This window comes from Drosophila takahashii, chromosome 3R, assembly GCF_030179915.1.
Source record: "Drosophila takahashii strain IR98-3 E-12201 chromosome 3R, DtakHiC1v2, whole genome shotgun sequence".
Taxonomy (NCBI): domain Eukaryota; kingdom Metazoa; phylum Arthropoda; class Insecta; order Diptera; family Drosophilidae; genus Drosophila; species Drosophila takahashii.
Window position 1 is genome coordinate 37,824,986 of NC_091681.1, and position 22,777 is coordinate 37,847,762.

At 41.0% G+C, this 22,777-nt stretch overlaps 7 protein-coding genes across 9 annotated transcripts; 3 read left to right on the forward strand and 4 right to left on the reverse strand.

Annotated features, from left to right (window-relative positions):
* Nucleotides 1-43: 43 nt before the first annotated feature.
* LOC108065568 (uncharacterized) lies at nt 44-837 on the reverse strand. Its single transcript, XM_017153582.3, has 3 exons — nt 745-837; nt 291-691; nt 44-227 (listed from the first exon to the last, which is right to left on the reverse strand). Exons 1-3 carry the CDS (start codon nt 835-837, stop codon nt 68-70), a joined length of 654 nt encoding a protein of 217 aa, XP_017009071.2. The 3' UTR covers nt 44-67.
* A 236-nt stretch (nt 838-1,073) lies between these two features.
* LOC108065570 (uncharacterized) lies at nt 1,074-2,172 on the forward strand. The gene is made up of 3 exons (XM_017153583.3): nt 1,074-1,747; nt 1,808-1,918; nt 1,976-2,172. Exons 1-3 carry the CDS (start codon nt 1,074-1,076, stop codon nt 2,109-2,111), a joined length of 921 nt encoding a protein of 306 aa, XP_017009072.2. The 3' UTR covers nt 2,112-2,172.
* Nucleotides 2,173-2,271: 99 nt separating this feature from the next.
* Nucleotides 2,272-3,501, forward strand: LOC108065559 (uncharacterized). The gene is made up of 3 exons (XM_017153572.2): nt 2,272-3,062; nt 3,127-3,237; nt 3,366-3,501. The coding sequence occupies exons 1-3, from the start codon at nt 2,272-2,274 to the stop codon at nt 3,499-3,501; spliced, it is 1,038 nt and encodes a 345-aa protein (XP_017009061.2).
* Nucleotides 3,502-3,541: 40 nt separating this feature from the next.
* LOC108065546 (uncharacterized) lies at nt 3,542-5,899 on the reverse strand. The gene is made up of 4 exons (XM_017153555.2): nt 5,543-5,899; nt 4,632-5,139; nt 4,105-4,422; nt 3,542-3,799 (listed from the first exon to the last, which is right to left on the reverse strand). Exons 1-4 carry the CDS (start codon nt 5,859-5,861, stop codon nt 3,547-3,549), a joined length of 1,398 nt encoding a protein of 465 aa, XP_017009044.2. The 5' UTR covers nt 5,862-5,899; the 3' UTR covers nt 3,542-3,546.
* Nucleotides 5,900-6,585: 686 nt separating this feature from the next.
* On the reverse strand, nt 6,586-9,547 carry LOC108065538 (uncharacterized). Its single transcript, XM_017153546.3, has 4 exons — nt 9,466-9,547; nt 7,718-8,689; nt 6,970-7,158; nt 6,586-6,904 (listed from the first exon to the last, which is right to left on the reverse strand). Exons 2-4 carry the CDS (start codon nt 8,626-8,628, stop codon nt 6,625-6,627), a joined length of 1,380 nt encoding a protein of 459 aa, XP_017009035.2. The 5' UTR covers nt 8,629-8,689; nt 9,466-9,547; the 3' UTR covers nt 6,586-6,624.
* Nucleotides 9,548-11,388: 1,841 nt separating this feature from the next.
* Nucleotides 11,389-12,240, forward strand: LOC108065577 (HDC15381). The gene is made up of 4 exons (XM_017153590.2): nt 11,389-11,559; nt 11,633-11,871; nt 11,928-12,038; nt 12,099-12,240. Exons 1-4 carry the CDS (start codon nt 11,389-11,391, stop codon nt 12,238-12,240), a joined length of 663 nt encoding a protein of 220 aa, XP_017009079.2.
* Nucleotides 12,241-19,839: 7,599 nt separating this feature from the next.
* On the reverse strand, nt 19,840-21,741 carry LOC108065548 (uncharacterized). Of its 3 annotated transcripts, XM_070217240.1 has the most exons (6): nt 21,352-21,741; nt 21,109-21,284; nt 20,820-20,936; nt 20,509-20,659; nt 20,042-20,298; nt 19,840-19,983 (listed from the first exon to the last, which is right to left on the reverse strand). In XM_070217240.1, exons 1-6 carry the CDS (start codon nt 21,619-21,621, stop codon nt 19,863-19,865), a joined length of 1,092 nt encoding a protein of 363 aa, XP_070073341.1. In that variant the 5' UTR covers nt 21,622-21,741; the 3' UTR covers nt 19,840-19,862. The 3 variants fall into 3 exon arrangements, with proteins under 3 accessions (XP_070073341.1, XP_017009046.2, XP_070073343.1); XM_017153557.3 differs by lacking the exons at nt 20,042-20,298; nt 20,509-20,659; XM_070217242.1 differs by lacking the exons at nt 19,840-19,983; nt 20,509-20,659 and having other exon boundaries at nt 20,132-20,298.
* Nucleotides 21,742-22,777: the final 1,036 nt, after the last annotated feature.

Consider the following 22,777-nt stretch of genomic DNA (forward strand, 5'->3'; position numbering starts at 1 on the left):
CTAATGAAACGCACAGACATTGCAATCAACATATGTAGGCCTACTACGTCCACGGGTTTTATTGGTTCTAGTGAAATATGACTTGACTCATTAGCTTTAAGATATCGTGCTTGCAATGGGAATACAATCTCAGACAATCCCGACCCAAAAAACCATCTTGTTCGGCCAGTTCGTAGGCATTTCTGTACACATGTTCGTCATCCCGGAAACCTTCGTGTTGTGAGGGACTAGAAAATAAAGGTTATATAAGCACGTCTATATAATATCCATAAAAAATATATAATAATTACCTTAGCACAAAAGTTACAATATCGCTTAACAAGTGCTGATGGTTGTCATCGAAGGGATGTTGGGCCAATTCACAGACACTTCTTAGCAAACAGGTCTCATGGAAACCATATCCCGATAAGGTATCCTCCAGGAAGGCATAAAGTTCCCCAGCCGAAAAGTCCTTGGGGTGAATACCATTCCCTCCAGTGTGACCGTATTTGGTATAGAAGTTCTCATCCGTGAGTTCCAATTGAGGAACTTGTCGTTTCGCTTTATAGTTGGCGAATCCCGGCCAGATGGGAATGCTATAGAACTCACTTAGGTTGTACGGATAATTGTAGGAGATGGCGAAGCACCAATCGATTAGAATACGACGCTCGGGAAACAGTTCAGCAATGGGAGTGGAAACCGAGAGGGTCAACTAAGGGGTATCAGTTAGTACATAACTTTTAGTAATAAGTAACCTTTACTTACACCCAAATTAGAAGAGGCTGGCCATAGCAGAGATTCCGATTGTCTGTTAAGGAAAATAATTAAGATACCCGTGGTCAACCAACCTAGTTTCATTTTGAGAACTGTTCTGCTTGAATCTTGATACGGAACTGATCAATCTACAAACAGACAACTCCCACAATTGCTGGTCAAATTGGGTCGATGGGTTAATGGATACATGAGCTCCGTAAATATATATCAAGACATCAATCAGATGTGGTTAAATATTTGGGCAATCGGTTAGCACGGCTGCCAGAATAACTGGCCTCTCGAATGGAACTCCAATAATTTACGCCTTTCAGTTGCTTAAGATGCTACGAGCCAAGCTCTTTATCTTGTTGCTGCTGTATGCCGCTTTTGGGTCAAATTTGGGAGAAGATATCGGCAGATCCAATAAATCCCAGCTTAAAGATGTAGTGCCTCGAGTTTTTAGTCGAAGGAGAAGAGCGGTCTTGTTTCCGCCGGGTTCCTTTGTTAAATTCACCTGCTCCTTTGCCACAGGTTTGCTGGCCACCTATCCAAAAGGTATAAACTTCGTCTTGGAGGAAGCTGTCTACTTTCCGGTGCCTGGAGCTGTGGAGGATATATACCCCAAGAGGTTTTTACCCAAGACCACGACCAAGAAACCGGAAAAGCTTCCCGATTCGATTGTCTACATACCCGGTACCGATTGGCGTTATAAGGCTCAGACTTTGCCCAGGCCCAAATGGAGGCAACCGCCTCCAAAGACCCATCGTATCGATGATAATAACTATGCCAATCCGTACAAGTGGCAACAGTGGAATCAGGAACAAAAATGGCAGAGTTACAAGTGGAAGGGATTCGATGAAAACAGCGCAAAGTGGTCGAAATGGACTACGCCCTCACCAAAGTGGGAAACTAAATGGAGTCGGGGAAATCCCAGTGGAGCTTGGAATTCCCATCATTACCATGGCCATCGAGATCGCCGATCTTTGTTTGATCGTTTCACCAAACTCAGTTCGCTGTGGGTAGTTATTGAATTTTATTTTATTAAATTTTTCTAATGACCTTATACCTCCTAAAGGATTGGCATTGATGTAAAGTCTTGTATTTTACGCACCATCTGCGACAGCAAGAGATTACTCCTGCCACCTGGTTATTCCATGCTTCAGGATATGCTACGTGTGGTTTTCACGTAAGTTTCTTCGGTTTTATGGTGAAATGGGTCTTTTATATAAAATATTTTTTAAAGTATACCCCGTTTGGATGGCTTGGAAGATGAGTATAGTCGTATAATGGACCAAGAGCCCGATGACTGTGCAGCGGATCTAAAAACTAAGTGTAATATGAATTTATTGATTTGGCTGTTGAGCGGCCGAGTGGAATAAATACGAGTTTTAAGCCTCTAATCACGAATTTCAGTCGAGTCTTATTAAGATAAGTACTTCAATTGTTGGCTGTGCAATTAGCACCTCCAAAAAAATCAATTGAAATCCCTTGGGTACTAGTTGTCTTCATTTTGGATATCTCAATCAGTACTTGTCAGCAATGCGTTTCGATCTGTTGATCTTTTTAAGCTTTGGATTTATCCAATTGACCATAGCTCAAGGAAAGTCAAATCAAACGGAGCTTGATCATGTGTTGGATCGGGTTTTTTCGCGACAAAAGCGCTTTGTGTTATTTCCACCTGGATCGAATTTAAAGTTTACCGGGCAGCTGAGTAAAGGTCTCATCTCAGCCTATCCCAAAGGAGTGGCCATGAATATCGAGCAGGCCTGCTATTATCCTGTGCCCACAAAACGCGAGGATGTCTACCCGAAGAGATATCGTCAGAGGACGACGACTACGGAGAAACCAAAGACCACAACGGAACCCACTTACGTTTGGATTCCGGGAACTAACTGGAGATTTAAAGCGACGCCTCTGAAGAAACCCAAGCCAATGCACCGCATCGATGTGAGGCCCCCAAAACCAACCTATGTGGATCCTGCCAAGTGGGCACACTATTCGAAATATGGTAATCGATACGAAAACTGGTCGCCAGCGAATCACAACTATGAGAAGTACAGCCAACCAGGAAAATGGAGCAAATGGACCACGCAGTCGCCAAAATGGTCGAAACGTTGGTACAGATCTGCAGGTGGGGAATATTACGATCCCGAGGTGGAACCCTATGAGGATGTGAGGTCGCAGCCCTTCGATGATCCCTACGATCCCGATATGGCACCCCATGAAACAGCTCACTATCCAGAATTGGCGCATGTCAAGGATCTGCGACATTATAACGGACATCGAGATCGCAGGCAGCTCTTCGAACATTTCGATGGGTTTAGTAAGCTGTAAGGATTAGTTGAGCTTTTAAAGTGGAGTTTTTTCTTTATAACAGTTGTGTTTTTTTTTCAGTTTGGGAATCAATGCTAAGGCCTGTGTTTTAAGGGCCATTTGTGATAGTAAGCGTCTACTTCTGCCTCGAGGTTATTCCATGATACATGATATTGTGAGACTGGTTTTTACGTAAGTTAATTAACTTTTAATAGAAATAATTGGATATTTTCGGAATGTATTTCTTTTAATTTGATTGGTAGCATTTCTTTGAGATCCCAAAATATCTTAATCTAACAAATCCCCCTATAAAATCCTAGATTACCCACCGCATCTGGCGTGGAGGATGACTATTCCCGAATCATGCACATGGATGCAGAGGATTGTGATCGCCAGTTTCGGGACTCGTGTAAGCTGAACATTCTGGCCTGGCTAATGGGCGGCAAGTGGAACTAACCCGAGCTGAATAAAAAACTTCAAAGAGACTTGGGGAATGGGTGTTTATTGTATGAACTGGGCCTCCCACATGGACTGCTTGCAGCCCGGATAAAGGGCGGCACAGTCCTGCTTGGAGGCGTGGGCCTTGTCGTAGTGGGTGTCGCGATAGGCAACCGGCTCGTTGTCCATGGCTTCCGGAATGGTGAATACCGCACGCATCAGTTCGCCCACGAAGGTGCCGGGCTCCTGCTCCTCCGATTTCTGGCCCGTTTCGCAGAGGGTGCGCAGCACGCAGTGGTGGCCATGGTGACCGCGCCTGTGGATGGATGGAGTAAGTCGGTTAGCTAATTAACGAGATAAATATTCCTCAACGAAATTCCCTAATGATTACTAATGATTATCCCCAGTTGGCATTCCAAAAATGAATGTATGACTTAATTACTTCAAGATATTTAACTTTAAGGCAGGGGTTAATGCAATGTGCGGATAGCGACACAAAGAAGAATGGACGTGTGCCCAATGCAAGATTGGCATGTGACATCACCTACTTTAAGGAATAATTTTAATATCCTATTTAAAATCAAAGAGATATGAATCCATTTCCATTGAGATCCGACTTACTTGTCCAGATACTTCTCCACTCGTTCATACAACGACTGTCGGCTCCTGCGATGGTGCTTTATCTGGAGCTGCTCCAGGCGACTCATTCTGTCCTCGTGCTCGGTGGCCACTCCACTGCGTCGCTGACGTTGATGCGGATTGGCTGCATCCGGAATGCTGCGCTTGCCAAACACCGGATATATGTGATGGTGACGAGGTGCCGGCCTCCGAGTGGGTCGACTGGTGGTGGTTGTGGTGGTGCTGCTGCTGTCCTGTCTTCTTTGCGCCGTCGGTGGTGCCGCCTGCTGACTTTTGTATCCGTAGTAGCGGTCTTTGAGTCTGAAAAGTAGGTCGAAAATCATATAGTTTAATCAATTATTTAAGAAAAAGAAAAATTTAATGGAAAATACTTGAAATATATTGAAGCGATATTTAAATTTAAATAAAGATTATTTCCTTAAGTCTCAAAAATTGATTAAAAATCGTAAATTATTTATTTTGAATATTATTTAAATATTTCTGTTTTATATAATATTTTCTTAGCTTACCTTGAGTTGAGTGCCCAATAGGGATAGCGTGAGTTCTGGGCAGGAGTGTAGGGCCGCGCCCACTTGGCGAACGGATTGCTGGAACTGCCCCCCGGGCGGCTGTAGTAGTAGTGGTTGTCCTTGCGCCTGCCCCCCTTGTAACGGGAGTAATAGCTGTCGGCATATTGATGCGACGGATGCATCGGAGTGCGGAAGACAGTCGGGGAGGAGCTGTAGTAGGAGTTGCTGCCACTCGAAGAGCCGCCGCCGTAACTCGACAAGTTGATGTAGTTTGGCTTGTAGTCCGGGGGCTTGGCAGTGGTGGATGAGGATGAGGCATCATCCACATAGGTTATATTCGACACGGTGTCATTGCGACTGATGTCTATGGTTCCGTCCTCCAACTTGGTCAGCAGATCGTCGAGTTCCTCGCTGGGCGGCTTGCTGGGCAGCTCCCAGGCCAGAGCCACCGTAATGCCCAGAATCAAGTAGTTCGTATGGTCCACCACTCCCACAATTTCATCGTACACTAAACGGATGGGGAGGCGGAGGTAATTGAGGCGTGTGATTTGCATGAATTAGGGCAGTGGCGTAGAGGAAATGGAACTTTACCCCACTTCTTAAAAAGATAACAATGATTTACAAAAGTACTGCGCAGAGAGCATTCTGATGTCTTTATGGGTTTAAAATATTCTTAAAAATAAAACGACATTTTTAAGTTGAAATAAACTCCATTTAAGAACTCAATTCAAGAACATTTCTTCCCAATTCAAGAGCATTTGCTCTCAATTCAAGAGCATTTTCTCTTATTTCAAGTACATTTGCTCTTAATTCAAGATTTTTGATTATTTCTTAGTGTGTGTAAAATATGAGTTCCCACTAAAAAAACCCCCTGAAATTCCATCTAGCTACACCACTGTCCTGTGACTTACCCATCTGAAAGGAGCTCCCCTCCGGAAATACCAAATAGCGTCGTTTCCGGGACAACAGCTCCTGCGACTGGCTGCTCTGGACGGATGGGTTGGCCGACTCATTCAGCCGCATCTCGATGAGCTGCTCCAGGCTGCTGTCCGCATTGTTTATGCCCAGTGACGGGCTGCCCGTTGCCAACTGGATGGATTCCCCGGCCTTCAGAGCTTCGGCCAAGTTAACCAAGTTGGCCAGAAGGAGTACTAGCAGCCAGCAATTACCTATTGGGGAATTTTCCTCCTTACTGCCAGCGATGGATGCCCTCTTTTTCCGCGTCGACATTTTCCCAACTTGCGGTCCATACGGCAACTGTCGGCCAAGTATCGCGATGCTCTGGCCCAAACAGAAGCAGAAGCGTTCTGCAACTTGGCCGTTAATTGTAAGTGGGGCCCTCCGCTTTCCCCTCCCTTCTCTTACCATTCAGAAAGAAAGTTTCCAGTTTAAAATTTCTTTCGCTCTCCTTTTGTCTTTCATTAGTTTTCACACTTTTCGTCTTTTGTGTTTTGGCAAGTAGTTTGTCTTGTAGAGCGTCTTTTGCTTCTGCTTTTTCCTTTGCCTTTGCTCCGTGAGCTCATTGGTCTATTTAAAGGTTCAAATTACTTTTTCACGCTCCCAACTTTTGCTCCCTTCTTTTGGTTTATTCGTTGGCATCTCGAAAGTAGCACACTTCCATCTACCATCTTCCTCCAATTCCAGTTCCAATTCCGATTCCCCGATAGTGCTGAGGGAGTTCAAGTTGAAGTAATGTGATCACTAGTCTCAGTTTTTCCGGGGATAAACTTAAATGCTCGAGGAATGCTTTCAGCTTTTCAGCAAGCGAAGAAACTTCCAAATGACTTTTGCACAATCTTTCTTTCACAATATCCGACTAGCTTGTTTGGGTTAGTTGTCAATGGGAAGAACTATTAGGGTTCGTTTAAAGGGGGTGTATGATTAGGATTAAAAAAGAAGAAAGATACCATTTAATCTTTGATTTTTCCTGAACAAATGTTAATAAAACTCTATGTTATTTAGTTTCCTAGTATTTATTGTTTGCCTTTGCCATTCAATCCAACCAGAATGTGTGATTGCAATCGCCGTAGAGCTGCCGACAGTCGCCCTGTTGTCGATGGGCCTCCAGATAATGGGGGGAAATCATTAGCTCCAATTCCCCTGGCTCCTCGACGTCATCGCTTTGGGGCAGTTGGAAAATGGCCGAGAGTAGTTCCATTATAAAGCTTTGTGGCCTGGCCGAATTGGTTCCTTGAAGCCGCTGCTGCTGCTGCTGCCTTTGGGCGGATTCGCAGAGAGCTCGCTGCACACAGGAGGTGCCATTCAGTCGTCGCCTGGGGAATTGCGGATTTATTGTACCACTGAAGAAATTAGGAATTGTTGTGGGTCTCGAACTCACGACTTGTAAAGGCGTTCGATTTTGCCAAAGAGCAGCTGCCTCGAGCTGAGATGCTGCTGCAGGTGGAGTCGCTCGAAATGGGAATCCTGCTCCGCACTTCTTCGTCTCCGGCGCCTCGCAAAAACAGGATATATATGATGTTTGGGCGGTGCTCGCAGCACCTGTCGCGGTCGCTGACTGTAGTTAGTGCTGCGAAATAGTTAAAAAGATTTTTTTTTAATTTTAAGGAAGTTTTTTGTAAAATAAATAATCAATTTATTAAATTGGTCATTTGAATTTTAACGATTTTCTAAGATTTATTTTACAAAGATCATTTCTTTATTTTGGAAATTAAATTTTAAAAGAATTCCATAAGCATAATAAATTTTTTTAAAAGCTAAATTATTTTAAACTCTCTAAAAGTTTCTTAACACTTTTTTTTAAATTTATTTTATTAATTTATTATAATAAATTTTTTGAAAATAACTTCCTTAAAGCCATTAATTTTTATTCCAGCGATTTAATATAATTATTTATTTAAAAAGTTATTCCTTAGAGCCATTATTTTATAAATTCAAAATAATTGTTTACTAAATATTTGCAATTTATAACATTTATTTTTGTAAAATTGACTTTTGTATTTCGAATATTAAAAGTATTTCAGGGATATACAAAATGATTTAATAAACAATTTCTTATTCATTGCATTTTTGTTTTAAAGAAATTTGTAAATTAAAGATGTTAGTTATTATATGTGAAGTTCACTTACTCCCACTTGGAAGGGCCCCACATGCGCTGCTTCTCCTGCCAGTTCTGTTGCACCCGATGCCCGTTCCTCGTCCACCAGTTGTCCCTTCCCGCTCCTGACCCCACTGCTCCTCCCTGCCCCACCCCCTGCCCCCTCTGCTGCCACTTTGCGACCGACTGTCGCGCATGCCAATTAGCGGGAAATAGCGCCTGGCGCTGCTGTCCATTTGCATTTGCATCCGCATTCGCATTTGCATATGGGTAAGCGGCCGGGATGCTTTGGATATTCTGGATATTCGTGTAGTACGACGAGTGGGAGTTGGAGTTTGAGTCCAGCTGCTCATTGGCCGCATATGCCGGTGGATTCGCTGGCGGTGCGTGCACTGCCTGCCAATTAGCACTGGCTGTGGCTCCTCGATTGTCCAGATCGAGATTCTGGGAATGGGACGAGTCCAACTCCGGATTCGAATCGGGAGCGGGAACGGGAACGGGTTCAGGGACGCTGCCGTTCCGGCGGACAGTGCCGATGGTGCCGTCGTTGATGCGCGTGAGCACGTTTTCAATCAGCTCGCTGGGCGGCTTACTGGGCAGCTCCCAGGCCACCGAGCAGGTGATGCCCAGGATGGCATAGTTGGTGTAGTCTATGATGGGTATGATGATGTCGAAGACCAGCTGGAAGGAGGAGCCCTCCGGGAAGAGCAGGTAGCGTTTCTGTCGGTGCAGTCGCAGCATGGCATCTTTCCCAGTTTCCACAGGGTCATAAATAGGAGAGGCAGGAGCAGGAGGAGGAGGAAGACCAGGAGGAGCAGTGACCATTGAGTGGGACACATTACCGCCTGGCGGACCGTAATTTTGGATCAGGCAAAGAGGCAGCAGCAATATAAGCAGAGTGCCGGCTCCAGCACATCCAATTACTTTGATTGTTTTTCCCATTTTTCCTTAATGGAAAACAGCACAAGTCACTTGGTCAACACTTATCAGCTGGGAAGGAGTTCTAATGTAAGAAATTTAATAATTGAGATCAGCTAAAATATATATGGTAATTAAATAGCTATTTTTTCAAAAGGAAAAAATATTTAAAATTATTTCCTTTAAAACTTTTTGGGTCGATTTCTTGACTGTTTGTTAATTTTAACGGAAGCTATAACCCTACCTAACCTCACTTTAAATTTAACAAACGGTTGAGAAAACGGCCGAAAAGCTTAATAGAAAATAATTTTAAATAATATTAAGAAATATTTTGTACTATTTTTATGTTTTAATAATTTTTCTTAAACTTTGGTATTTTTAATGGATTTATAAGTTTATTTATCTTATTTGTTTTCTTTGAAATAGTTTTAAAACCAACTGTTCTAAAGTTCTTTTTTGTATTGCGACCAGTGTCCATACTTTTGAGTATCAATCACTAATTAAATTCTGTTTTTTCAGACACTCAAAAGAGGAGTTCACCTTTTTGTTCGTGAGTGTAATTGAGCAATCGAACATTCCGATTGCTCCGTGCCTGGGCACTCACATCGCAAAAAAGGCAGCGACGAAATTTGCATAATTTCACTTTAGCTGTGACGCTTCCATTTGCCATTTGCCGGCACTGCCAATCATGCGTTAAATTAATGCAATTTTCGACATTCGACAACATTCGATGCGCGAGAGATGGTTCGATGGACCGCTTTTTCGATGGTCAGTCCCCCGATCGGGCTTTGCAATTAAAACACTGCCATTTCGAGAGGCCGACGGCGGAATTGCGAGCGAATTTATGAAGCAGATAATTACCATTAGAGGCGAATCGGGGTCTCGATGGGGACTTTTTACTTTACGATATGTTGATGCCATTAGCTGTCCGAAACGAACTGATGCCCCGCAATCCGAGCATCTATTTGGGTTTCCCGTTTCGTCTCGTTTCGGAGCGGCAAAGTTTAATTGTACAATTAGCACCCAATTGAGTGTCGTTAACTCGATTCTGTGTCAGTTCAAGTGCTCTTAAAAAGGTGCTAAATACTAGGCTGCTTTGCCCCGATGTTGCATATCGCATGGTAGTACATATCCCATATCCGAAATGCCTGCAGCTGAAATACTTATTTGTCGATTTTTCACTTACCCTTCCCAATAATTGCTCGGCCATTTCGCTACACTGTCAAACTGCCCGATAACAGATTGTTTAATTACTGTATTTGGATAGCGATTGGTGGTTGATTCACGTCGCCAGTGCCGACAGCTCGCCTGTTAGCAACCGCAATAAATAATCTTCAACGCGACAAACCCGGGCTTAAAACAGTAGCTCATGTAGAGGTGGTTAATATTGAAAATATTTTAATCACTACGGGTTTCACAAGGATTAAGCGATTTTTAACATTTGGTAATTTTCGCTTTGATGGAGTGCTTTTTAATTTTCAGATTAAATAGTTGTTAATTTTTATGGAAATGTATGAGAATTCTTTATTGCCAGGAGCTCACTATTTATTTAAATGGGATTTAATTTATTAGAATTTGTTTGCTTTCAGAAGATTAAACAATATTTATAATGGTTTCCTTTTTAATTTTCTATATTTATTTTTGCTAGCTCTTGGATTTTAAATATTTTAGTACCCGTTTTTTTTAAATACTAAAAAATAGTTATTATGTTATCTTCTGTCCTTAGTTTTAAATATTTATAAATATTTTTCTGTGTTTAATTTTACTCCCAATTGCTTCAACTCACATTGTATTGGCGACACCTTTCTGTGGGGCTTCCATTGGTGACAGCAATCAATTTACAGCTGGTGGGCAGAACAAAGGGACCGCCAGAAACACCGCTGCAAGGGAGGATCTTCTGTGGGAGAGGCGACACCCAAAATGGCAGTCAAAGTGCCGCGGGGCTTTCAGGCAAAACCAGGTGGCAACAGAGGATTCGCACTGCTGGGACAGAGGTTGGATATCCGATGTTAAGTCCCCGCCAGAGGCGATTGAATTCTGGCCTACGCACAATGCCATTCTGGCCACGAAGGAGAAATGCAGGAGGTGGAGAAGGAGGAGGTGGCCTTTCCAATCGAAACCATGTTCCTTAACTGCTCCTGAGAGCTGCCGCAATGCATTGGAGTGGCCACTGAAGAGCTTCAGTTGCGGTTTTTATTGTTTAGCATCGATTTTGCTCATTAATTTTAGAGAATAAATAGGCCTTTATGTTTGTGATTAAATATTCATAATGTGGTTGCAGCAATTATTGCGGTTATGTTTAAGACCGACTTTAATTATATTTTATTTGGAAATGGCATGCAAACTTATTATTTTTATCAGTTCTGTTGAATAATGCTACAATTATAATAATTTATCACTCTAATTTCTACTCCGGTGAAAAAATCAAAAGAAATGTGGTATTCAAAAAGGAAGCAACAACAAATTTATCCTACAAAACAGCCCCTACATTTATAACATAATTATTTTTGTTAAAAAAAGTTTTTCAAGATATTTAGTTTAGTTAATTTCTATTTAAAAGTCCTTTAAAATAAAAAAAAAGTTTTTCAAGATATTTAGTTTAGTTAATTTCTATTTAAAAGTCCTTTAAAATTCCTTGCCCAACCTCACACTTTTACTTGCAGTGCAGAATAGTAGTTTTCTTGTTAAGTTTGCGAATTCTCCGTCTGTCAATTTCTTGGGCAAACTAAGAACTGAGTTTCCCATTGCTGCCGCAAGTTGCACCGGCTGCAAAATTAGTTGACCATGCACTCCAGCGGCAAACAGTTGGACCTGAATCCTTCCGCCGTCGCCGCTATTTCCCTGCTCCACTTGGTCCTTTTGGCCAGTGCTGCTGGAGATGGGAATTCCACCCGTGGTCTAAGCCTCAGTCGCTCCAAACGCCTGGCCATTTTCAATGGCTCGGGCACAAACAAGGTTGACCATCGTTGTTGATATCGATCCGACTTTGGCATTCCGACTCCTAATTGTTCTCCATCCCCCTCCTCAGATTGTCACTGGCCTGGCGTTTCCCATCAAACAGGAGGATGTAGTGCAATCGGTCTGGGGATTCGTCAACTACCAGGCGCAATACGTGCCATCGCCCATACCGATTTACTGGTGGAGCTTCTGGAACACCTCGTCCTTTGTGACCACCGCCCGGGATTGGCGGAAAAGTGTCCAGAGTGGGTTGTTCCAGGACGAGACTCGAATTTGGCTGTACGATGTCATGGAAATGGGCCTGGAGCGGTTAGTATTTGGGTAGTCATCTGTCAACGTCTTTCGCCAAAGTATTCTCATTACAGGTTTGGAGATCGGAATGCAGGTGCCTGTCTGCTCAAAAGTATCTGTGAGATATCCCAGCGACCCTTTGTGCACAGCAGTATTTTCGGCGAAATTTTGAATACAGTACTGGTGTAAGTTTTCCTTTATTTTCTGGGTTAACAGGACATTTCCTATCTCTAACGATTTCACAGGCCATCTTTGGATAATGTTCCTGAAAAGTATCTGCTTGCCAGGAATGCCGGAAAAGCCGGTGCCAATTGTTGGAAAACCTACAGTGACTGCAGTAAAAAGATGTGGAACAAACTCATTAAAATGGCCAAGATATCCATCTAATTAAATTGGTAAAAAAAATATCTTGGGACAAACTATTATTATAAAGATTAAAGCTTTATTTTCGTGACTGCAATCAATGTTAAGCAGCATCAATTCAAGTTAGTTTTTCCTTGGCAATTTCCCCTGTGCTCCTTGACTTTTTAGTCTTTTCGATTCCTCGCTGCTGGTATTTTTATTGTCTCGCTTTTTTATTCCTGTGGCTGGTGCTCGTGTGAGATTTTTACTAATTTCCAACCAAGTTGAACTGTAAACAATGTCAGCAGAGAAACCAAATGAAAACAAATGCAGCTAGCAAAACACCAAGGGGCAAGGGCGGTGGTGCAGGGGGTACAGGGGGCACTCGTACTAACGAACAGCAGTCGTCGTGGTAGTCGTAGCAGCAGTGGCAAAAATTCTGCACCATGCAAAACATTTGTCAAATGTAAATTAGCAAAGAAGTGCGGGGGAAAGGTTCTAGCATTGCCTCTACTGCTGCTGCGGTTTTTTCTTTTACTAGTGACGTCGACTGAGAGGGAAAAGGAGGGGCGGTAGGAAGTGGGCGGCTTAGGGGGCGGTGTTGAACGGGTGTTTGCCTGGTACAAATCGCATAAAATCACACTTAATGCCCGCAGGCAACATGCAGCATGTAAAAAGTGCAGCGAGGCGTGAATGTCGCTGGCACACAAACTTGTGCATGTGTACAGGACACACACTTATATGGACATGCACGGGGAAAAAGAGGGATTAAAATATTAAATTTACAGATTTTGTAAAAGCTTAAATGCCATTTTGTTGTGTTTTTTAAAACCTATCAAAATGTAGAAGAAAAGTTTAAATCGGACCATTCATTAAAAAGTTATGAGCAAATAATGGAGTGCAGACAGTGTAAGCAGTGCAAGCAGTGCATTCAAAACTCATCTCCCTTTAGCTTAGTAACGGGTATCTGATAGCCGGAGTGCTTGACTATTTTTAAAGATTTATCTTGGCTTTCAACGTTTAATATTTATAATAAATCCAATAAAGCTTCTAAATTTTTCACAGTGCACTCACGCACATTCACATGCTCGAGCAGTGGTGCAATGTTGCAGCTGAACGCAAATGCGGAAGCATTAACATGGTTACACCCTTCCTCCCGTCCCTAAATCTTCCCCCTCCCCCTGTTTTTGCCTCTATTGTTCGCAATTATCATGGAACGCAAAAGGCAATGCTTAATTTTTGTTATCCGAAACTTTTACTTTGCCCCAATGCACACCCCCATCCAGCCAGTCGAATAGAATAATGATAAAAAAATATGCAAAAGTACAAGTCAAACTTTAATAAGCGCCATTTCTGCTCCCCGTGTCGTTTGTTCGCCCTCCTTTTCGGCTTTCCAGCATTCGGTTTTCGGTTAGCTGCTGGTCCACACGGCGTATGAGCAATTTGCATTTGTTTGCGCCACGTCCTACGTTTCCTCCCCTTTGGGACACCAAACAAAGTTCTAGACGACGCTGCTCTGCTCTCGAGTGAATTTTATCGCACCCAGATACCAAACAAAACAAGTTTGCATTTGTATGCGAGGTAGAGCCTTAAGCAAATTCAAGTTATAATTAAATTTTCGGCAAATGCAAAGGGACAGATGACATCTGAAAAAGTGCCTCGAAGAAAGCCACGTCCTTGGATCTTAAAGGGGAAATTAAAACGGGCCGAGAGACAGGTTTTTTGCTTCAAGAAAGTTCCAAGATAAGTCATGATCTTCTTCAAGAGAATTCTGTTCTAGATCATGATCTATGGTTTAGCAGCTCTCGTTTCAAAGTCACTGACTCTGAAATTATTTCACACCTAAGTGTTGAAGTCCATTGAACTTGTGGATCTTAACGGGAACCCTATTTCGTCATGGGATTGCTACAATTTCTGTACGAAATATGGGACAGTTGGCAAATGTAATTAGCACCTTGGGTTAATCACTCAAAAGAAATTAGCAAAATGCGCGCGCTACACCTTTTATTTTTTATTTCTTTTTCCAAAAACTTTTCGAGCTGTCTGTCTGGAAATTCGTGTCGTGTCGTCTCTTAGCTGGGATTCAGTATTTTAATTATGTCAAATTTACTCAGCTTCGCGCTGGTGTTTCTGTAGCTCTTTTTCTGTAATTTCCGCTGCTGTTTCTGGTGTTTCAGTTGTTTCTGCTGGCAAATGTCAGCAGCCAATTAGGAAGAGTGAGCCAAAGGATGTGCCGCTGCTGCCGCTGCTGCTGCGTCTTCGTCATCGCGAGTCAGTCAATGTCACTCTGCCGCTGTCCACCGGCGTAGTTGCCCCAACTCAAAGTCCCAAACTCCCCAGCCAGCCAGCTCAGTTAGCAGATAGAGGGGATAGAGGGGTTTTCGGGGGATTTTGGATGCCAATGCCACTCCAGCGCCGCCTGTCCACACCCCTTCTTCCCCGCTTTTCCCTCTCCACGGATCGCCTTACTTGGCCTTGTCATCATTTGCATAAGAAATTTATCTCAATGAGTAGCTAATTGGGAAATTGTGACATGCCCACGTTTCCCCTTCCCCCTTCCCTAGACCACCGCCCCCCAGTTCCCCTAAGTCAACAAAAGGGCTGCGCAAATCCATGGCACGTTAGTTTTATTGCACTAATCCTTGAACTAATTTGGGGAGACGGCGAAAGAGGCAAACGAGACCGAATCGCTGATGTCGAGAGTCTTAGGATTTTAAAATTACGCCTAGGCATATTGGTTTTCATAATGCCAGTCAAGTGGGTAGTACCAGGAATAGCAAACAAATTTAAGATATATTTCAAGATATTTGTTTACTAAGGTGCACTAATAAAGAACGGTGCTTCAGATATCATTACATTCAAGTGAAATTAAAAATTATATTATTTTTTTTTATTTTTTTTAAGAGTTTTTGATTTAACTTTAAACTGAGACATTATATTAATATTCTTAAGAGTTCTTAAGTTCAACTTCAAGCTGAGGAATTATAGTAATATGTTCAAAGAGGTGTATAATTTAATTACAAAGTGAGGGATTATATTAATATTTTTTAAAAGTTTTTAAGTTCAACTTAGAGTTTATTAACATTTTTAAAAATTGGTGAGGTTTAACTTCAATCTAAGGGCTTAAAGTTAGGTCACTATTCGTTTGAGTAGCATTGTCTAAAGTGCGGCAATCAGCGTTTGACTAACTAATTGCGTATACGCCATGCTCTCTGCCATATCATAGACGGTTTAATTTAGACACACAGCGACTGAGATGGGCCCACGCACACACATATACGCACACGCGATCCTGGCCACAAACTGAATTGGCTAACTGAGCTCATTAGCAGCCGCTGTCAGGGTCTATATTCCCTATCTCTATCTCTAATCCCCCCCGCCAATCCCATCAGGCAATATCAAAGCCCATCGCCAATCGCCCATCGCCCCATCCAATTACACATTCGATAATGTGAGGCAAACCAAATGAAATTAATTGCACATTTTAATTGACAACGCATCAAATCAATTTGCATGCCAGTCACTCCACCTCAGTCCGATTAATGAATGAATGAGTGTGGAATACAGATGAATGGAAATGCAGCCAGGATGATGGTGTTTTCCAGCCCCCTTTCCCCTTTTGGTTTCGGCCCTTTTCGCATGCATAATGAGCCAGTTGCCAGTTGCTAGTTGCGCATTTCGTAGGTCCTTGACGGCCAATAAATTACCCGAGGTGTGCGCTAATCTCGTCCATATTGTTTGCAGGGCCAATCCCATACCATCATTCTGGAAATCGGAAAATCGGGGCGGAGGCCAAATAACTTACCACACCTGTCTGGTAATATTAATTTTAGATGGCGAACGGCTGCCTACTGTAAATTGCCTACTTTCCTAAGTGATTAAAATGGCTTCCATGCTGACAACCAGCTGGCAGTTAAAATATTTATTTGCTATTAGTGATATCCCAGCTATTATCATTTTGTATTTTTCGCAAACACTGAAACGCTTTTACCTTTTCAACAATTTATTGACATTTATTCATTTGGCAAGTGCTTACAATACAGCTAAAGAGGTCAAAAATTGTGTAAAAATGAATGGAATAATTGGCAGATTAAGATGAAATAAATAAAATTCAAAGTGCCAGCTAAAATTTTGTATTGAGACCACTTTAAATTTTTAATTTATTTTTATTGGTTCAATTGTACTTATTGAAGTCAGATAAGAAATAAAGTAAAATTCTACTCAATAAATTTACAATTAACTTTTTACCTCTGTGGTTTTCTTGAAAGCTAAAAAAGTCCTTTAAAAACTTGGAATTTTAATTATCTTAATAATCGCTTGTACAGTTGTCCCTAACGTATTATATATTACTATTTTACCTCCACCCCATTAATTGTCACTTGCCATGGGAATTCTGCACATTTCCAGGGTATTTTAAAATTAATTGTAATTGCGAAAATACACTTCACACAAACTCGGAAAAATGTGAAAGAAAACGAGAAAAATGCAAACATTAACAGCAAATGAGAAAATTAAACTGCAACCAGCAGAAGCAACAACAAAATGACATTTACGTTTGTGCTGTCAGCAAAAGTAACAAGTGAAATGTGCAGCTTGAAATTCAGTCTAAGGTACAAATAGTACCCAGTATTCCAGGTATATTTAAAAAAAATATATTTTTTTATTTATTAAGTTCTGAAAATACTTTATACTATGTAGGTAGTATTTTTGTTTGTTCCGTTGCAGAAGAAATACAAATATATTGATTTTCGGTATCATTCGTTAGGAGCTCCTTATTTTGACCGAAATCAATATACCTTTTTTAAATCTTTTAAAAAACAACGAGAAAAGGTAATGTGCATGCGAGTAAAGTAAAGTAAGGTCAGTTGATGAGGTTTGGGAGCAGAGGAGTTGACCTCTTAATGCTGCAATTCAACGCACGCCAAGATAATTAATACTTGATTAAGGCCGAGACACGAGCTCGTTGCTGCGTGTGCATTTAACTATGTATGTGGGAATTCTTACCCTTTTCTTACCCTTTTTTTTTGGATATAACTCGCACAACGTTGTGGCCCAATAAGTGCTTAAAGTTTTGCGGTCAATGCACTATGGTCCAAAAGTCAATTTTTTTGGCATAAACTCTAAAAATTGAGTCACAGACTTCAAACTTTACACATTCTGTTTTTTTACAAAGAATAGTATGCAAACAAATTTTTGAGTCTGTGCGACCACCCCCTCTTTTGCCTCCCATACAAGCAAATTCATAATACTACACTGTGTTATAAAATTTAACCTTTTTTTAAATACCTCGATGAAATCTTAAAAGTCCTATTTGCTTGAGATAATCGCGCTCAAAATGTGCTCTCGAAAAAATTTTCACACCCAAGGATTCTAAAAAAAAGGATATTAAAGTTGGAAAAAATCTGTTTTTGGCAAACTTTGAACCTATTTTGCAGACGAACGGATTCTTCGTATGTAATGTAACTCAAAACATTTTAAAAGTGCAACTCTGTATCTTTCAAACCTCACACTCACAATAATTTTTGTAATTCTTTTAAACGGAATTATAAGCAAAGGGAGACATTTCCTTTTCTTTCTCTTACGAATGCTTAACAAAGAAAAATTGAAAATAACTACTTTTTTAAATTTATTTTTGATGTTTTATCATCTTTTAAGTGGTAATTGATAATTTTTACAGAAATGCAATCCGAAAAAAATTAAATTTTCGCTTGTTGCTGCGCCAAATATCCTAGAGATCGCTGCGAAGAAACTTTAAGGTCCCTGAATAGTGTGGAATTGCGTGAAAAGGGGGACGAACGGGGAAAAGGTGTTTATTAGCGCTGAAAAACGGCATGTATATGTACAAATTGGCGTACTTAGTTTTTGTGGGCAGACGTCGGGTCGTTAGTTTTATCCCACTAAATACAGGGAACAAATTTTAATTTTCTATAAAAATACACATAAATTGGAAATTAAACACAGGTCGAACACTAAGATTACACATAAATGTACTATACACACTAAATATTACATAGCTTGATCTTTCATTTCCATAATTTACTTAATTTAGTCGGGACAAAGAAGTTTTTTTTTTTTGCACAAACGTAAAGAAAATATTATGGCGCCAATTTCTTAGTCCTAAGCAGCTGATCGATTGTGTACTTTTGAAAGCTCATAAAAAGCGTTAGTGTAGCTTTTAACGCTTTTTTTTTTAAGTTTGTATATGTATGATCTATTAACTTTAAGAATTTAAAATAAAAAATACAAAACATTAACATAAAAATTTCGACTTTATGCCAAAAAATCGGCCGCTCGGACCATAGTGCAATGTCCAAATGGGGAGTAATAGCACTCCTCCAGCTCCTGTTACCTATTTTACCCCGACTATTTTTCCTGCATCCTTGTGGCGAAGAACTAGAGACTTGAGAGCTCCCACAACTGCAATTTAATGCCCTTGTACGCGAGCATGTTATTTATGTTTTTCAACTTAATTAAAGTTAATTTTTAATGCCGCTGCGGTGGGCGACAGGTTTTCCTCGGGGGGCTGGGGGCGGTGGGCGTGACAAGTGCATCAAAGGCTGCCGCAAACATTTTAACACCACTCGGCATTTTCGTGCTGGTGGTGACATTAAACAGCTGGAACACTTTTGTCATCCAACGAGGTCAACAATGGCCACCGAGTCCTTGCTATTATTTCGCTGGCATCCTTTTGGCCTTTTTTCCAGTAGGTATGCTGCCTCTGCTGCTGCTCACTTTCAGCTGTTTAATAAAAATGCCAATTAAATGCACGTCGCTGATTGCCACACGCACAATCAGCGGCTGCTGGAAAAACAGAAACACTCGTCCAAAACCTGCAAATGGCACACAAGTTAATTATAAATTACAAATGGCAACAACAGCGAATAAATATCATCAGCAGCCACAAACACTTACTGTGAGTTTTCTGGGGGGAAAAAATCAGTAACTTCTAGAAGGTGGCGACTATTTGCTACCCAAACTTCTGTATTGTTTTAAGAAATAATTTTTGTAAAATTAGTTTTTGAAGAAATATCAAAAAAATACATCTAATTTAATTATTTAAGTTCCACAATGCTTATAATAAGTACCAAAGAATTTTGATTTATCTGCTAAAAACAGTGCATTATATTTAAAGATATATTTAATTTTTGATTAGAAAATTACCTTCACTTTTTTGGGGTTCGGTTAGAACCAAATTCAAATTAAAAATTCAAGGGTATTTCACTATAACATCGCAAATGAAACCCAAATCTCTTGTGCAGAAATAAAGTTTTTAATTTGTATTAAAAACCTGCTGAATTAACCAATGTATTAAGTGTCATTGTGCTTCAGAGCGAACTTTTAATGCCCCTGGGGAAAACTTCAATCACTTTGAAGTGCCTTTATTACTATGAGTAATATTATTTTAGGCAATCAGACCGACAGGCTTGTGTATATATTTGTATTTTGATGTCCAATTCAATCTCGGGTTTGTTTATTTTGCATAGCTAAGAATAACACAACTGTGCTGTTGTGTTTTTCTGTGCAGATCTGTCGTTACTGGAATTGAAATATTAGTTTATATTCTGCAAACTTCTTGTTGTATCAAAATAAAATCATTGTAAATTTAAATTAAAGAATTATTTTACTTTTAATTAAATGCAACAAATAAAAGTACATTATACACGTTATCAAACGTCGTCCGTATATGGTGATATGCTGTCGAAACTCAAGGGACAATGGCTGTGCATGATTTGTTCGCAGTTCTCCTCCCGCAGATGCGGCATATGTCGCTTGTCGTGCTCATCCAGGCTGCAAAAAAAATAGTGTATGCGCGGGATAATTAATATTGAGTACCCAAAGCACTTACGTAAACACGTATTTCAATAGCTTAAACAGAAATCCCTGACCATGATCGCCGGCCAGGGCGGTGCAATAGGCCTTTAAGACACACGCTCGCCCATCTAGGCCACTTCGATCTATCAGCTCGTGGAGCAACTCGTAGGTGTCCCTGCGAAAGGGTCGGTTCTCCCTCTTTACCAACACGGGGGTATTGGCTCGAAAGCCATAGCCATGGGCCCACACAATCGGCGATTTGATCACATTGTTCTTGGCATTAACGCGGAACTTAAAAAGGGGAATATAAACTATGCTATAAGCAACTATGGGGGATTTAAGAACTGTAAAAGAGTCTTAACTGCCAAAATATGCTTAAACGAATAATTTATTTAAATTATTTAAACTTTTTAAAGGGATTTTAAATTTTTTCAATAATCAATAGATTTAAAAGCTGGTTTTAGCTATAGATTTGTAGTTAAGACTCCCCAAGCTACCCACAAATATACGAGTGGTCTCTATAATATCCAGATATCGCTTGGCCCGACTGTGAACTATTGTGGAATTTTGATTTTGGCCTGCCACTAGGGTCAGGAAAGTGAGCATTAGGCCCAACCGAACCGTGACCATTGTAACCGATGTAAGATCGCAACTAACGGAAATCTATAGAACTGCCATAAAGAGTAAGTTGGTTCTTAAGAAGAATGAAAACTGGTTTGGTTTTGTTTTACTACTTATCAGAACAATGCTAATTAGAGACAAAGCCTGCTCTTCTTAAGCTGGAAAATGGAGTATATGTATGATCGACTTACCTGAATATCAATTTGAGCATTTTGAAGAGCATTCCGCTCTTTTGCTTGGGGTTATCCACATCGTTCAGGGCGGTGCAGAATGATTTCAGCATGCAAGCCCGGCCATCGAAGCCATGTCTATAAGGATTATTATTATTAATAGATGGATCGAAATGGGTGAACAGTTTGAATATCTTGGAGAAGAGTGATTTTGACCAGCCCACAGATTATATTTAGGACGTAAGATTGGTGGTTTCGAAAGCAAATGATTTATGATAATGATAATATTTTTTGTAACATATGAACTTACCCATCCAGAGCGGTTTCTAGCTTTGAGAAGAGGTCCCTCTTGAAGAGGCGAAAGAATACCGCATTATCCTTTTTCTGCTCCTCGATGGAGGGGAAGGGATAGTTGGTGCGGAACCCGTAGCCGTAGGCCCATAGCGTGTTGATGGTCCATAGATTGTTCTTGCCGTTGGTTCGCCACTGCGGGGAAAGGGGAAATCGAGGGCCCTGTGATTGGGAGCCAATTAAAACTGGATGCCATACGCACCGACATACGTGATCCCTTGCTGAATTGGAGATAACGCTTGCCCCGCCGCAGAATCCTGGTGGCATTGTTGGGTGTGGTGGAATCGTCGTCCCAGTCGTGAATCGGGGGACTGGGAATGGGGCTGTCAAAATGTTTGGACAGGCTGCTGAGCCCCTCGAAATTGTCAATGGCCCGAGTGACGGACGACGAACTGGTTGTCAGGATGCTGGGCACCATCACCTGGACCAACTGCAGCATCAGCAATGTCGTCCTCGCTGACAGGTGAGTCATGTTGCTGAGTTTCCAAAAAGTGCCACTAATTAATACTTTCAACTATGGATTTTTCCCGAAACTACTTGATGGCTTTTTTCCGGTCTAATTGCCTCGAACTGTCTGTGTGTCCAGTTCCAGTTCCCCTTGGCTACTGATATAAGCTCGGATATATTTAATCTGGCTGACATAAATATGCGAGAGCCAAAAAGAGAAGGAAAACAAACAAAGAATTTGTTCTTGATGCTTTGTTGTTACTGCTGGCGTTGCTTATTTATTTATTGCTCTGTGTGGTTCGGTGACATCTCGTGTCTTGGCCATTGCCACCAGCTAACAGCCAACCGTCCTGCTCTGGAATTCTAGTTCTGGACATGACATTTACTTGTTAACACGTTTCTCTCCATCTTTCACTCAGCTGCTTCTGCTGCTGCTTCTGGCACGGAACTCTTGTTGACATCCACAATTTCCCCGTTTACCATTATAAATGGGGCCAGCGGAGCATTCGGATGAGGTGAGAAACACCTGGGAAGTTGTTAATAAAAATATATTTTTTTGGGTCATTGAAGCCATTTATGGCTTGAGTAAATATTTTTAAATTCAAATTTTATTGACTGTTTACTTTATTCTTTGTGTTATTTATCTACAAACAACATAATAAAACGCTTAAATAACTATTTATTTTGTTTTAAATAACGGTAAATATTTTCTAATTAAACAAAAATGATAGAAATCTGATTTTCAATATCCAATCAGCACTATTCTCCTAAAAATCATCAACAATCCATAGCAACTGTTTATTGTTTTGACAGATTTTATTTCGATCAAAATTTATGTCGGCTCATATTTCCACAAACCCCAAATGATTGCTGTTCTCGGCCAATAGTCGTAGCTATTTCGGCCTGTCACTTAATTTTCACTCATAGCCAAAGACAATAGAAAGCCATCGGCCGTCTTGATTGATTTCAGTTTTCGAAACTCAGCAACAAAGTATTCTTTTTATTTGGCTCCAATTGAGGTCCAATTTAGCAGTGGCAGGACGATAATGATGGGGCAGAAGGTGTCAGCAGAGCGACTTGCACATCAGTCAGCTCGAGTCAGCTCACAGACACCATCAATTGCGGAGGCCAACTTGCAGCTGGCCAGAAGATATATGAAGTGCCATTTTTTAACCTGGCTC